Raw genomic sequence first — 15,676 nt, 5'->3', positions numbered from 1 at the left:
ATGGGCAGGATTGCCAACTACTAAATCAGGCAGTAGATCACTTTGCCCTTCTAGTGTTTCTTAAGGCTCTCCTGTGGTCGTATTTCCTGCCCATCTCTCCTTTGGAGCATCTGACACCTGTTAGCATCTCTGAGCTTAAGGAATGGAAAACCCAGTGGCTTAGCAGGGGATGCCAGTGGTCTATGGTGGGCTACAGAGAGGTGAGTTAGAGCACAGGAAAACAGAAGGATGTTTTTCTCCAGCTCTGTGTGTCAGAGTCAGCATTTTCAGAATTGATACAGTACTGGGAGGAAAATGCAGGTTATTCAGTAGCATAAGCTTCCCTGAGTAAAGCAGCAAACCACCACTAGCTTTAACAAGGGGTTTCTTGTGTATGTTGGGGGAGGGAGGAGAGAGGGATACAAGATAACCTTGTTAAAGACAGTGTCAGATTACTGATACTGTACAACTTAACTGCCTTCTGCCCCTTCCATGGCTGGGCATGACAGTGTTAGGCTCTGATAGCTGAAAAGCACAGTGTGGGATGTGGGAAATAGAGGGTCTTCGGATTGCCTGCAGAAGACCATCAGGAAAGAGGATTGACCTAATTTTGTTTAGATTTTTATTTTCTTCCATCCTTTTTTTTTTTTTTTGTACTTCTTGATGCCTCTGTAGGATATTCATTAAAATGGCAGTGGTGTTCTGCTTTTACCTTTCAAATGGCATTTCCAGCTCTGGTCCTTCCCTGGGATGGGAGCATCTAAGTGAAGGATATTGTCTCCAAGTTAGCAAGACTGTGAAGAATAATAAACAAAGCTGAGTTCAGTGGAACTGAATAAGATAGGCTCCAATCCCTGCAGAGGGAAACTAACACATCAACCATTATGGGAACAAGTAGTAAACATATGGAGAGCAATCACTGAGAACCAGACCCATAAATGAAGTGTTGGGAAATACTGAGGGGTTAAGTAAGAATTTCAGTCTTACCAGAGAGTGGGGTAGAAGCTGATACTTCAGCCCACGCAAGTGTCCTACTCCCAGATCATCCTCTCTGTTCTGTTTTCACTTATTGAAACCTACTCTCTGAACTTGATGTGGGCTCAGGTGCCTGAAGAACAATTCTGAGCCAGCATTAATATGAGACTTTCTAAGCCGACTCAAAATCTGTTTCTAGTTTGTTTTGATGCACAAGCTTTACCTGAAAAAGTTCAGTTTTGTCTATTTACTTCCCAGAATCCACAAAACAACTTTTTAGTCAGCACCGAGTTGTGCTAAATTTGGACAGCAGAAGAGACTAGAGACAGCCTTTCTATTCTGTTTGCCTTCCCCTGAGCCATTTAGTCCATCGTCTGATGAGTTTTTCATTTCAAGCCACGCAGTAAGACCCTGCATTCATGAGCAGCCCTCTCTGCTTTATCCTATGTAACATTATTTCAGTCTGATAATATAAGTCCTGCTCTAGCTTTCTAGCAACGAGTGCGGTGGATCTGCTTCTTGTATCTCTTTCTCTAGGGTATATTCTCTTGAGTATTCCCAAATTAAACGGAATCACAATCACTGGATGATAGATGCTGTCCAGCTTCAAACTTATTTATCATGTTTTGCTCATGTCCTAGAATTAGGGACAGGAAAAGCTAATAAAGGAAAAAGAAAAAAAACACTTAAAAATTGTGCTTTCTAGAAAATGGTTCCCCAGTGTAAATTCTGCAAGGCTGTTATCCTAAGGCAAATAAAAATTCATTTAAGATCTAAATCAGTGACAGTATTTTTCATAGCTGGAAATATTATTTTCTAATTTATTTATTTTGCTTTGGCTTTTTCTCTGTTCTTTTAGGTTATCGCCTGAGATCTGAGGCTTTGGGTAGGGATTTTTTTTCTTCTATTTGTTAGATCTGAGAATAAAGCTGTCACTACCATTAAATTTTTATTGGCCTTGTTCAGTCTGTTCAAGATTTCACAAGTTGGCTGTCACAAAGGGGAGAAGAGACTGTGAGGTTAATGTTACAAACAGATGTTATAATTAAAATTGAATAGTATGATAATATTCTTCAGCCCTGATTATCGGGCCCATATCACGCCAACAGCACAACCTACTGGGGCACCGCTTCATGGTGCCACGTCTGTCTCCTCCCAGCATATAAGCTGAGCCTGTTTGGCTTCTGGGACCAGATGCAAAGTGGCCCTGGAAGGGAAGAAGTCAAAGGAAGCCACGTGTGTAATATTTCCTCTTTGAAAGCAGTGTGAATGACTGTGCAAATTGCCTTGTAATTTACTCTGTGTGTTTCCCACTGTGTGGTCTTTCCACCTGCAGAGAGAATATGGGTAGGGGACTGGTGGCCTTGCCTGTGTCAGTGCAGAGACAGGCGACCATTAGCATAAAGATCTAAGGGCAGAATCAGAGGGAACTGACTTGCTGTTCATGTCGCTCTGTGCCAGACGTAGTATCCAAGCCTTTTGATTACTAAACTCTTCATCCATTAATAAGCAGGAGGTCAGGGGCAGCACATCTCTTACAGTCAGTTCTTCCTCCCTTTTTATGTTCTGAAGAGTAGAAGCCATTATGCTGTAATGTCTGTCCATTGCATAGCCAGGAAAGCTGATGTTGTATGACTAATGCTCCTGAAACTGAGGGTAAGAGCTGTTCATGCAAAGTGATTACACTGTGCTCAACCTGGAAGCTTTTGATTGCCGTACTCAATAAAGGAAAACGTAGCACTGTTGGAAAACATGCTGAAACTTTTCAGGCAGAATTAATTTAAATAAATTGCATTCCATGACATTTCATCCTTGAACTGTTGTTTAAAATCAGCATTACCTTGTTGCAATGTAAAACAGTAGGAACAAAGGGAGAAAAAAAGTGCTTACACTCAAGAAATGTGTCTTTTCCCCAAATCCTTGTTCAAATTGTATGAGGGTTTTGTTTTATTTTGTCTGCCATCTCTCTTCATCCTTCTGATTTCCCTGCTTTGTGGTTTAGATATAATATCTCTGTATTGGAAGATCACGCCGATTGTTTGCTTAGCAATAGACACAAGACCAGGAAGGATGTCAGATGTGAGTCCAAGATGTGGTACGGTGCTTTTGTGGCCAGTATCTCAAGTCAAGATAGCAATATAAAGATAAATTACTGCGCTGATAATCTTTCCAGCCCTGGGCATGCACGTACTTTAGTGCAAGGAGCAAAACAGCAAGTATACAACTAATGGACATGTACATCTAAACAATTTGGGGGAAGAAAATAAAAGACCTCTAAGGAAATGAGTACCGTGATTGTATTGCAGGAGCCTCTGAGCTCTGGCCATGCAGAGGACAGAAAGGAGTCTCAGAATTGCCGGAGCAGGGTCTATTCCTGCTTGCCTTGTCTTGCAAGCTGGCTGAAGACACTTGAGTTTTGGCTGGCAGTCTCTGGGTGTGGTTGTTGAAGGCAAACCTTTCCTGCTTGCAATGCAATGTGAGAAGACGCTGGTTTACATCCATGTTAGGCGGTCAGGGTGTTTGTTGTGCGTTTGTGAGCAGGAGCTTTACTGATCATACTTTGCTTGAAGCTGTGGTTACATATCCAGTTTCATAAAACAAATGGAGACAGCTACTGAGGAGATTAAGTAGGTTCTCAGTGTTTCTGTCTTGTTTCCACTCCCTTTCTGGCACTGGCAAAAGCATTCATTCAACTGTACTGTCAGTTTTTAACTAGTTCTGACCTCTGTGATTGTATGAACATTTGTGCTGTTTTTTAATCTCTTGTATGCTGAGTAACTGTGCTGCAGAACTGCTTGGTGCAGGTGCTTCTTCATCACACAGCAAGAAGCTGGGCTCAGAATGCCACTGCAGTCAGATACATCCTGTCCTTTCTCAGCTGTTCACTTCACCGCACTGTCTCCTTTCATGCTCATCCATCACTTTTAGTCCAGTCCACATGCAAACAAATGGGTTGATGATGGGATTTGATGGTGTTGAGGATCTTTTCCAACCCAGGTGGTTCTTTGATTCTGTAATTCAACTAATTTTGTGGAACTGAGTAAAGGGCAAATAGCTAAAAACTAAACTGGCATCCATGCAAGTGAGAAAGGGTGACAGAAGGAAAGGAGCTCTAATGTAGCTCAGCAGTTAGATTAGTTCTTATTATGATATCCTCATAACAGCAACAACTTGATATCCTTTTCTATAGCTATAATAAAGATGCCTAGGACAGTTAGCTTAGTTTGAAGTGGGAGCTAAACTAAGTTGCTCGGTGCATGTATAGCGTTGGTTGAAACTTGATGTCAATGAATAATGTGCAATGAATGGATGTGAAAAGATGTATATCCACCACAGTGATCATGTACAATGTCAAGAACTTCTTCTTTATGACTATCACTGGGTTGCTGAAGTGCTTTTGAAAATCTCCTTATGTTTTAAAGGCATAAAATATCATGGTAAGTTGTCAAAAAACAAAGGTAACAGGATTTAGAATAGGACTTGTGTACATTTGACTCCTAACTCCTGGCGGATGCCTGTAATTTGCCCTGGGTTCAAACACTCACTAGAACACTTCAGTCTAACAAGTTGCTGCACATCTGCCGGGCGAACTGAACTATCCTTATGCATAGCTTTGGTCAGTGACAAATATGAGATGAACAAATTAAGCTTTTAGCCTTCTTTTACTGTGGGCTAAATTAAGTCATTTTTTGCATAAGCTATGGATTAAAAGCGTGTGTGTATGCATACATTGTAATTGCCTGTGTACCTCCATGGCTACATTTTGTAAGCATGCTGGGTTCCTGCTTTGAAGTCATTTTGCCCTGGCACATCTGTTCCTGCTAAAACAAGCTTGCCTGTGGTCACAGGAAGTTTGGCTGCAGAAATGAGAATATTCACACTTTTCCCTTAGGAATCTGATGATGGCAGCTGCAGGAAGATCGAGCATCGGCCTTGGGGGCTCTTCTTCCAAGGGCTGCTGGGGTTTACTTAACAAACAGACTTCTGTGCTTTTATGAAAGGATTGCAACTCCTCTCATGTCCTGAAACCTTAAAACGAGCCAGTGTCGCTCCAGCCTGTTTCTGGCACAACTGCTTATTAATACCAAACTCCCTCTTCTAAGTTTGCATTTTTATTTTATGACCTTTTTCTCCAAGCGGTGAGTTTTTAACTGAGCAATAGCAAATTGAAGCTGAGGAAAGTAGATAGAAAATGCAAAATCATTCTATACTGTGTAGCTTTTTTAATCGCGTTCCTGTATTCAGTAAAAGTAATGAGATTTCTTGTTTATATTTTGTAATCTGCAGAGGTGATTGACTATGATGAGAAGCCGGACATTTCTTTACTACAAGCAGGTAAAATGCATTAAAATTTTTATCAGCTTCCAATGCGTGTGTTTGTTTATTGCACGGCAGCATTTTTCAATAATCCTGGCATGCCGCAGACCGTCAGGTAATTGCACAGAGGACCCAGCTATCTTGAGTTTTCAATGCCATGTGTTAAGAAACAAATGCAGCAGAATCTTACAATTTCCCCCCTCTGTTTCCTATTCATAAAACCTCAAGGTTCGTGATAGCAGCGAAGCTAATAAGGACGGTAAGTTGCCATGCTTATTGTAAACAGGGACTTGTGCTCACCCCTGATATTTCTGTGAGTTTGCTTTAATTCTTAATGGTGTTGGTAGGGACAGATACAGTGATTTCTGTTGAAGCATCCGTTCACTTGTACATGGTATTAGCAATAATATCTTAGGTTTACGGAAGGATCGCAAAGGCAATTCTATGGTGGGTAAGTGTTGTTTTACTTCTTCTTGAAGAGCGTTCGCACCGCCTCTAAGCCTGACAGTTATTAAAAGCAGTGGCCTTGGGAGTAAATATTTTTGAACTGAGGTTGAAATCTGAACCACCCTCTCATTAAGAGTCAGTTCATTAATAGGTGCCCTGGTGGTAGATGAGCTCCCAGAACTGATTGGAAGCAGCGTCTTAAGGAGATGATCGTTTCCCTGTCATTTCACCAGTGTGCAGCTTAATGCTGACAAAGCCAAGAAAAAAGGAGGGATGCTACAGCAGATGCTACAGATGCTGCAAGACCTTTAGCAGATGAATAGGGCCAAGGATCGCAGTTCATTATAATCTTATTCCAAAAGTGTAACAACAAAGGGTGGCTGGAGATCAGCTGTGCCATTTGTGTGACGATCAGAACGTGACTGGCATCGGGCTGCTGAGCGCAGGGCGTAGGACCCGGAGGCTCAGAGTGGTTGGGAGAGCAGCAGTGCAGCATCTGCCTCAGCAGGATCGCTTCCTAATCTCTCTTACATAAGGGCAGGAGAAGGAGCTTTCATCCACCACTGCTGCGTGCTGGGGCCAGAGCAGCAGCTGCCAGCCGCCCAGCGCGGCCGCTTGAAATCCTGCTGTCAGAGCACGTGCAGTTACTAAGGAATAGGACCAGCGAAGCAGTGGTGAGGACAAGCAGCTATAGTCTTGTGCTGGCAGAGACCCAGTGGGGGCTGGGAGCACACGCTCGCTGTGAGCTGCCGTGCTGCTTTCTTGGCCAGCCACTGAATATTTCAGGGTACTATTGCGATCATAGACAGAGGAAGCTCTAGTTTGAAAGGTCTCTTCCAAATGACATCCTGTTTGTTTCTTTTATCAGGGAGGGAAGCAATTCCATTGAAAGAGAACCCTAATAAAGCTCAGTAGAGCTACGTAGCGTTATCTTTTCATTGCTGGTGTAATCGTGTTAAAGAGCAGAATTATTGGATTGTTGTGCTTTTCTTTGGAGGCAGCTTCTGTAGCTACTACTTGCATCTGATGTTACTGATGGAATGGGCGTGATGGGATGGTTGTGGCCGAGAAGATGACTCTCTTTCCACTCTGCTATCAGTCTGATCGCTCATACACCTTTAAGCATCTGTGCACACACAGTGCTTGAGCTGCAGTGTCCCTCTGCATGTTTATGTCTTCATACTATCTGCGGAAGCATGCCTAAATAAACCACACTGCCGTTCGTGTTGGTGGGGGAGGCGATGCTCACAGGCTGCACGCCAGGCATTTGACTCACACCCATTATTATATGTGTGCAAGTGTCTCTTTATAGTACGTATCCGTGTAATATCACACTGTTCTTGGAAGCAAGTGATTTAAAGTGATATACAGACAGCCTAATGGTGGTAATTACAGTGGAGAGCCAAAATACAGATGCTTTCTATCTAGGAGTGTCACGTAAGAGGTGAAATGTAACTTTTACAGAGGTCTTTCCCTGTCTTAGTACAGCTGGTTTTATAGAGGATGTTACTGGCAGAGCGTTAAAGAGAGCTTTAATGTGAGGTATTCAAGCTGACTTCTCTGTTTGGCTTGAAAACTCTTTGGGGAAGAGTTTGTGTGTTTGTGCAGTGGCTGCTCTGATAGTTGACATCTCCAGGAACTACTATGAGACAAATCAGGAACAAGCAGTGGTTAATGTGGTGTGGTGGTATGGTGAAAGCAGACTGAATCGGATTGCTCAAAGAGAGTTTTGCACAAGGAGGGAGTGGGAGAAATGGTGAGGTGTTGGGGCTGCTTGTGACAGACATCAGGTTGTCTTGACTCATAGAATTGACTTGGAAGGGACGTTTAAATGTCTTCTAGCCCAGCTCCCCTGCAGTGAACTGGGACACCTACAGCTCCATTGGGTGCTCAGAGCCCCATCCAGCCTGACCATGATTGCCTCCAGGGATGGGACATCCAGTGCTTTTCTGGGCAGCCTGTTCCAGTACCTCACTAACCTTACTGAAAAGAACTTTTTCTTAATAACTCAGTCTAAATCTCTCCTCTTTTAGTTTGAATCAATTTCCCCTTTTCCTATCACAACAGACCCAGCTAAAGAGTCTGTTTGTTCTCTTGGCCTTCAAGAACTGGACAAACATGTGAAGTGAAAGCACCTTGTGTGAACTGAATCAATGGGAACTGCTGGTGCAGAAAAAGAGGCTGTCTTTCATCTGTCTTTTTTGCTCAGTCAACACTGCCCGTGACCCCAGCAACATTCTAAGAGGGATCTGGGTATACATGGGCTATTGGTGTTGCAATTCTTCAACCCACATGTTTTCAGATCACAGCCCATGGCTGGCACTTGGAGTTGAAAGTCTGCTTGTTCTCATCTCTCTTCGTAGCTGGTAGGGAAAGGAGTAAGTCCAGATGAGCTAAGTTTGTATTTGGAAGTAAATGACTCTGCTTTGGCACCGGGAGGACTGTGCTCTGAATGCAGTTAATTTATGCAGGTGCCTATAGCCAGCTTTGAATGCGCTCCCTCTGGGCCCATAGGTGGCAAAGTTGTGGGCTCTGGGGAGAGGTGTTTGCAAAACTGTCCTTTGAAACTTGAAATCCCTGTAAAAAACGCAGCTGGTGCATTCTCACAAAACCAGGGAAGGTGTTTGTGCCCAATTATGTTTTAGCACTTCAGAGCAGGAATCGTGCTCCCCTTTTAAAATCACTAGAGATGCTAAGAGTGCCTTTGCTTTGAAGGCTGACGATTGAAGGGTGTTTAAAGAAAACTGGAAGAACAGTGGCAGTGAAACTTGCTGGGAACTTTGGCGGAATAACAGATAAATCTCAAGAAAATACCAGAAGAATTTGTCTCTAAAAAACCTTCTGAAAGCTCAGGTCTCCCACAGCTCCAGCATTTGCACATACTGACACAGCTATTGCTTAAGCTGAAGTCTATGTCCAAACCTGAGCTGAGGTGGATCAGACATCTCCCAGTATCGCTGCGTTTAACTGGAAGACTGATGAGCTTCTCAGTGATGTGGGGACCTGGAAGGTGTGAGATATCTCTTTATCAGGCTGAAGACGTGACGGCTTTTAGAATCCATCTGCATCAGCTGTCATTGCAAAAACAAAGCTCATCTTCTTTTGGTCTGCGATTTACATCGAGCATCTGGATTTCATGTTAAAATAAAAAGGCATAACCGTGAGTTCTGCACGTGGGAACCAATTTAAGGCGGCTGTAGCACCCCTTCCATCAACTCTCATCTTGAAAATCACATTTGGAATAGATATGCAATAGATATGCGGCCCAAGTCCACGAGCCCTCCTTACACCCATCTTCTGGGCTGCAGCTGTGCCGAAGGTTTTGTATGGATTCTCCACATTGGGGTTAATTTCAAGATGAGAAATACTTTTGATATCCCTAAAAGAATGAGAGACAGTAACATCGCAATCCTCAGGGCCAGAGGTGATACGGCTTTGTGAAAAGATGATAACAATCTCTTGGTAAAGAAACCAATGATAAGAAAATAGCAGTGATCCAATTCTATGTAGGTTGTCTCCTTTTCTCTCGAAATACAATATCAAGAAAACGAAGCTTCCCTCCCCCCCCCCAAAAAAATAAAAAAGCCACCTTTTAGAAACCTCAAATATAAATCCTTTATTGTAATATAAGTCTTTATCCTTTCAATGCATGATTGTGCGAGTCGCTCCTTTTTCACCGGGCTGTATTTGCCTCTCAGGCTGATTGATGTCTGTCTCCTGTTTGCCCTGTGTTCTCAGCACCGGAGTTGCAATTCTTCAGTCCGTCTTTCATTGTTCTGTTTAGAAAGAGAAACACATCCTTAAAGCCGTATCAAAAAGATGGGTTATAATCACACAGCGCACCTGCTTTTCTTTCCTTCTGCCATATGCATTTGGACTGCTGTGCTGGGGGCTTTTTTTGTTGGGCCTTGGTTGGTTTTTTTTTTCCTCATTTTTCTTTTTGTTTTCCCCAAAGAACATCCAGAAATACTCACTGCGGGTTTAAAATTCATGCGGTGCTTTTTTCACCCCTTCAGAAACATAACTTCAAAGTGGGAAGCATTGCGGTGTGGTTTGCGTCGCGGCCTAATGCAGCGCTTCATGTCTGAAGTGGGCTGTGCTGTATTTGCAGTAGCAAAACGTTGCTGGGTATTCAAAGAAACCCATTCAGTTTGCTTTCCTTAGGCAGTCGGGTTCTACTCTGGAAGGAGTTGAGCAGTCGCTGTCTGTTCAGCCCCACTGCAGATGTAAAAAGGGGCGGCCAGCAGGGAGAGGGAGGTGATGTTCCCCTCTGCTCAGCTCTTGTGGGGCCCCATCTGCAGTACTGCATCCAGGCCTGGGGCCATCAGTACGGGAAGGATGTGGAGCTCTTGGAGGAGGGTCACTGAGATGGTCAGAGGGCTGGAGGACCTCTCCTATGAGGAAAGGTTGAGGGAACTGGGCTTGTTTAGCTTGGAGAAGAGAAGGCTCTGCAGAGATCTCATTGTGGCCTTCTAGTACTTGAAGGGAGCTTTTAAACAGGAGGGGGACAGTGATAGGACAAGGGGGAATGGTTCTAAACTGAGACAGGAGGTTTAGGTTGGATATTAGGAGGAAGTTTTTCACCCAGAGGGTGGTGAAGCACTGGAACAGGTTGCCCAAGGAGGCTGTGGATGCCCCATCCCCGGAGGCATTCTAGTTAGAATTCATATATATCATTTCTGTCTTTCGCTTAGCTTTTAAATGAACGACATTAAACCTGTATTTACTTTTAATCTAATTGCTTCAAACTCTTCCTCCCTTCCTCCAGGTAACCTGTTCGACACCACAACAGACAGCCTGATAGACGCGAGCCTCGATTTTCCTGTTTAAACTGTACATCCTGCTCCAGTGGTTTCAGCAGATCCGAACCTCTTCTCATTTAACTAATGTTGGTGCGAGGTCGGCGTGGGGACGTCGGCATCCTGCAGCACACGGACATCCATGTCGTTCTCCCTTCACGTTTGTGTTGTCTCACACGTTTTCCCCTGTCTTTTCAAATAACAAAACCGCCAGATTGTTTCACTGTTTTTCATCTTAATTAAAGATGATTTCTCTCCATATCATGCATTAGTTAATTGGTGCGGTACCCGCTCTAACTGAAGTCATTCTCTTGCCTTTGTTTTCCCTTTGCCGTTGTACCATTCCACATGGCTGTATGCTTGCCAGCAGTGTTTCATCTTAAGCTATGCAGAGGTGAATAAACACAGTTGGATGACTCTTCCCCACCCTTGGGACCGTGGTGGCATCTCTCTCCTTCCCAAACCCAAGGGGCTTGATGAGCACTTAAGAGGTGAAGCACTTTGCTCTTGTGCATATGCAGACCCACTTTTCCTTTCTGTCTGCTGTTTCTCCGTTTAGAAACCTGTGGTACAAATGGCCAGTCATAAATACCTGTAATTCAAACGGGCACGGTTGGATTTAGGACCAAAAAGAGCAGGATCTCTATCATCGGCATCCATTTCTGGGTGCACAGCAGGGAGAAGTCGTACCTCAAGCAAGCTGGAGTTCCCCTGTGTTGGTCCCAGTTGCTCTTGAGTGGTTTTGTAGTGCAGATTACCGGAGGAAACCATTCTCTCCTCCTTTCTCCACCATCTTTCCCTACCGCCTCAACCTCAACATGTTCTACTTCACTGATTTCCAGGAAGGGAATCTGCACACTGTGATTTTTCAGCTGCTGCCCTCTGGGACACTATTCACCCATTTCAGAACAGATACATCCTAGTTGCAGACTGGCACTCTGTTGATATCTCGGTAGTCAAGATCACTGAATCAATGAAGAAATTGCACTGCCCTCTTAGACGTGGAAAGCGTTCATCCTTTCAGGTTGGGGCGAAGCTAAAATCTTACACAGCCCTCCGTGCGAACTGCTGCTTCTGCACCTTTCAACAGCACTAAATTCACTTTAAAATCGTAGGGGAAAAAAAGTCAAAAAAGGTCTTTGGCGACCAGCAGAGAATTCCAGTGCGTTCCCTGCGATTCGAGGGAGAGATTGCTATAGCCTTCATCATCGCGTTTCATTTTCCTTTGTGTATTTTAGGCGCATCTTTTCTTCCCTCCTTTGAAACTATTTGGCCTTTGAGTGTTTCAACTGAAGTGCTATTACAGAGTTGCTGGGTTTTTAATTTGCTTTTTGGTTTGTTTTCTTTTAAAGTATTTAAAAGATTTCTTTCTCTCGTAACGAAACCCTTAAGTCTGTTTCTCCATAGCTGCTGAATGCCCACAAACAACACTGTGATGCGTTCTCCCAGCACCCGAGAAGCCAGGCTCCCAGCCCTCCCCACCCACAATGATGTCCCTTTAGGAATGGCCGTGTCTTCTCTAATAAACTGTGGAATATATTGAATGTGCACTGCGAACCTTAACGGAGTCTTTCCTTCATCATGGCTTGGAGTTGTGTGCATTGGGTGGGGGGGTTTTGGTGCCCCATCGTGTCCGTATCGTAACACTTGGGCAATGGAATCTGAGTTTTTGTACGATTGCGTTTGTGTTTACTTAACTGTGACTACTGTGCAGACTTTCTTCAGAAATCTTTTTATAGGGTTTATTAGAAAAGGAAAAAAAATAATAAATCATTCCATATTTAGGTAAAAAAAAAAGTCTCAATCTTCTGTATATAAGTTTTATTAATATGTAAATATTTAGATATTTTTAAATGACTATGTTCTTAATAAAGCGACAAGGGACTAGTTGTGAACTGGTGTATAACGTCGTGTTGTGTTATCGATCTCTGGGAAACCCTCTTTGTCAATCCAGAAACAAAAAAGAACCAACCACCACCCTACAATAAATGACTTTAATTGAACGTGCCTCTCTGTGTTCTGTGCTGGATTCCCTACTTCACTGAACTGTAGGATCATTTGAGTTGGAATGGACCCTTAAAGGCCATTTGGTCCATTGGCAATGAACCCTACAGCTCCATCAGGTGCTCAGAGCCCATCCAGCCTGACCTTGAGTGTCTCTGGGGATGGGGCATCCATTCTTGGGGCAACCTGTAGCCTCCTCACCCTTGTTGTTAAAACAACTTTGTCCTTATATCCAATCTAAATCTCTCCTCTTTCAGTTTGAAACCACTCCCTCTTGTCCCGTCACAAAGCAATGACCCACCAAGTCATGGACCATACAAGAAAATACGTGGAAACCCCCAGAGTTTGCTATCACAATGCTATTTCTCTGCTGCTGCTGGCAACGACTGCCTGTCAGTCAGAACAGCGGCTATATCCAATCACATAACGTGAGAGCATTAAGTGCTGATATGCTTGAAGCCTAATTTTAATTGAATTAGGTGCCTTTACAATCTTCATTTAAAAGGTTAAGCTCTGCTTCTATGGAAACAACACATAGGAAGGATGAACCTCTACTCATAATTTGGAGTACCTGCAAAGATATACACTTGGTCATTTGTTATCACGCCCTCATCAAATGTTGTGTAGCCTCAGAAAGTGTTTCATTACGATACACGTTCCTGGCAATTACAAGGAGCTGGTGGAGCAGAATAGTGCCTTGCTGCCCCTCTTCTGGTTTCAGCATGGAGCACTGGGGAGCACTTGATAGGGAAAAGTCCAGCAATCATTTCATTTGCACGTTGCAAGGAACCACAACGCAGCAAATCTTGCCCGGGATGCAGCAGTGCTGCTCCATCTGTTAAAGCAGCTCCAAGACCGGGAGCTCCAGCAGCCCGTCCTATTTACAGGGCACCAGAGATTAATGCTTTGGGTGAAAATAAAATATCCTTCTAAAGCTTAACAGGAAAAGGATATCCTCCTCCTGGTGACATGAAAGGAAACTGAAGCCTGGGCTTTATAAAAAATGCATTAATTGCAAGGCAAAGAAGAAAGTCATCTGAAGTGCCTGTGACATGTCGGTTGAGAAGCAGCTGGCAGGGAAGCACACGACGTTGTACTGTCTCTGTTTGGGGAATGCTGGCCCTAATGGATGCGGGGTGTCCTGGTGTCCTACCCCACTGCCATGTCCTCCTGTAGCTGCCATCTCATGAGACTTTGCAAACCAACGCACTTGTACGCATCCTCCCCCAGGTCTAACATAAGGCACCTTCACCCCTTCCCCACCGCAGGCTGCATCACAGAGACACAAGTGGAGTTTCTACAAGTAGGTCAGGTATGACTTCTCATCCTCTGAATGCTAATAAAAGCCACTGATGTGAAACCTATAACGTTATGTGTATAAATAATTTAGCTCGGTTGTGTAAACATTGATACTGGGTTTAGAAAGTAAAGAAATGATTTCATCAGCTCTTTCTCCTGCTTGAATATGGTGTTAGGTATGACATAACAGGGGCAAAGGATAGCTGGGGAGTTTGGAAATGGATGGATGGATGGAAAACAGTGGCCTTGGGGTACGGGGGGTGTGCAAAGTCCCCATCCAGGCACAGTGAAGTCAGCATAGAGATCTGGGCTGGCACCAGCGCGTGGCTGTTGCTGTTACCGCAGTTTAGAGAAAGCAAAGATTAATGTAATCATTTAATCCCGAGAGATTTCAGGATTCACTGACTATATCTCATGTCTCCATTCATTGTGGCACAGGGGCTGTGTGTGAGCTGCTCTGTTCTGCTCTGCTCCCGACTTGTTTCCCTTTTCTTGATAAATTGCACAAGCAGTTTGACCCCAGCTTGACCTGATGCTTCCATTCCTCCTCCTGCTGCCGCACTGAGGTGGTGCTGGGCCCTGCCCACAGCATCCCACCTGCTTTTAGGCTGGTGAGAATGAAGAGAGCTCTCACTGATGTCCAGCAAAACCCATCTCAGCACCCTAAATACAGATCTTTTGCATCCATTGGGATGGAGGCAGCAGAGTGGGATTCCCAGCCAGAATCATGTCCTAGTGCCAGAGGTTGCAATGGCTGTGGCCAAGTTGCTGCAAGATTAAAAGACACAGAGGCAGCGATGACCGAGCCGAGACATCAAAATGTAACCAGGATCAGAGTGAGGATGCTGAGCCCAATTAATTTAGATCTAAGCCAAGTCACTTGCAAGATAGAGATCATAAAATTTGTTCAGAGCATCCTGTGGCTCCAAAGGCCGTAAGAACCAGCACTTCTGAAGGCACCAAGTCAGCACAAGCTGAGCCAACACCTCCCTGCTGGTCAGTTCTCAACAGCCTCTGATGATGGGGATCCCACAGCCAGGTCACAGACTGTTCCTGTGTTAGCGTGTCCTGGTGCCCCACATCAGAGCTCTGCACTTCTTTCTCTTGGATGAACCCTTTGCCGTTCTATGGGCAAAGCAGCAATGGTTCCAAGACTGGGATCTGTTGGGGTAGAAGAGGAGTGGGCAGGGATGATGGAGGCCTTCAGCCTCCCCTGTTCTCCCATCCCAATTGAGCCAGCCAAGCCACCAACCTCCTCTCACTCTATAGGATTCTCCATGAAATCCAGCATCCACGCTAACTGTAACCCAACACAGTTGGATGCTTCCCCTGAAATAAAATCTCTTAAAGCTGCTGACTGCTTCTGGAGAGTTCTGATGACTCTGCTTGATGATATTCAAGTGTAAAGTCCCATTTTATGGCCAGGGTTTTTCGCCCTTCCTGTTCTGAGTCAAAGCACTGCGTTTCTTTCTGCAGTCATCAGAAAATCAAACAGGACAACCAGGGGAGATGGGAGTGGTGATGGGGCAGGAACTTCAGCCTGTCCAACAGTACCTGGTTACAGCCATCACTGGGGAGCTGGAGATGCTCAAGAGGACATCAGTGAGACCTGGAGGACATAAAGATGTATAAAGTGGATAAAGAATTGGTTGAACTGGTAGCCAGAGAGTTGTTGTCAATGGCTCCATGTTCAGGCGGAGTCCAGTCATGAGTGGTGTCCCCCAGGGGTCTGTTTGGGGACCAGTGCTCTTTATCAACATCATAAACAGTGGGATTGAGTGCACCCTCAGTAAACATACTGATGACATCAAGCTGAGTGATGCAAGGGACACAATAGAAGGATGCCAAACAGAGGA

General features: G+C 44.4%; 1 protein-coding gene across 4 annotated transcripts in view; it reads left to right on the top strand.

Annotated features, from left to right (window-relative positions):
- The window catches only part of BEND7 (BEN domain containing 7), a 44,502-nt gene extending 31,982 nt beyond the window's left edge, over positions 1 to 12,520 (top strand). For 3 of the 4 annotated variants that reach the window (XM_015872150.3, XM_085512362.1, XM_085512369.1), the window contains 2 exons: positions 5,242 to 5,289; positions 10,487 to 12,520. In XM_015872150.3, coding sequence (XP_015727636.2) covers positions 5,242 to 5,289; positions 10,487 to 10,548 — 110 coding nt within the window. In that variant the 3' untranslated portion in view covers positions 10,549 to 12,520. The remainder of the gene's footprint in view (positions 1 to 5,241; positions 5,290 to 10,486) is intronic. The other variant, XM_085512352.1, reaches the window with a different exon arrangement.
- Positions 12,521 to 15,676: the final 3,156 nt, after the last annotated feature.

This window comes from Coturnix japonica, chromosome 1, assembly GCF_054131305.1.
Source record: "Coturnix japonica strain WE chromosome 1, WE-NBRP24, whole genome shotgun sequence".
Lineage (NCBI taxonomy): Eukaryota > Metazoa > Chordata > Aves > Galliformes > Phasianidae > Coturnix > Coturnix japonica.
This window is presented reverse-complemented; position numbering and strand designations above follow the sequence as displayed.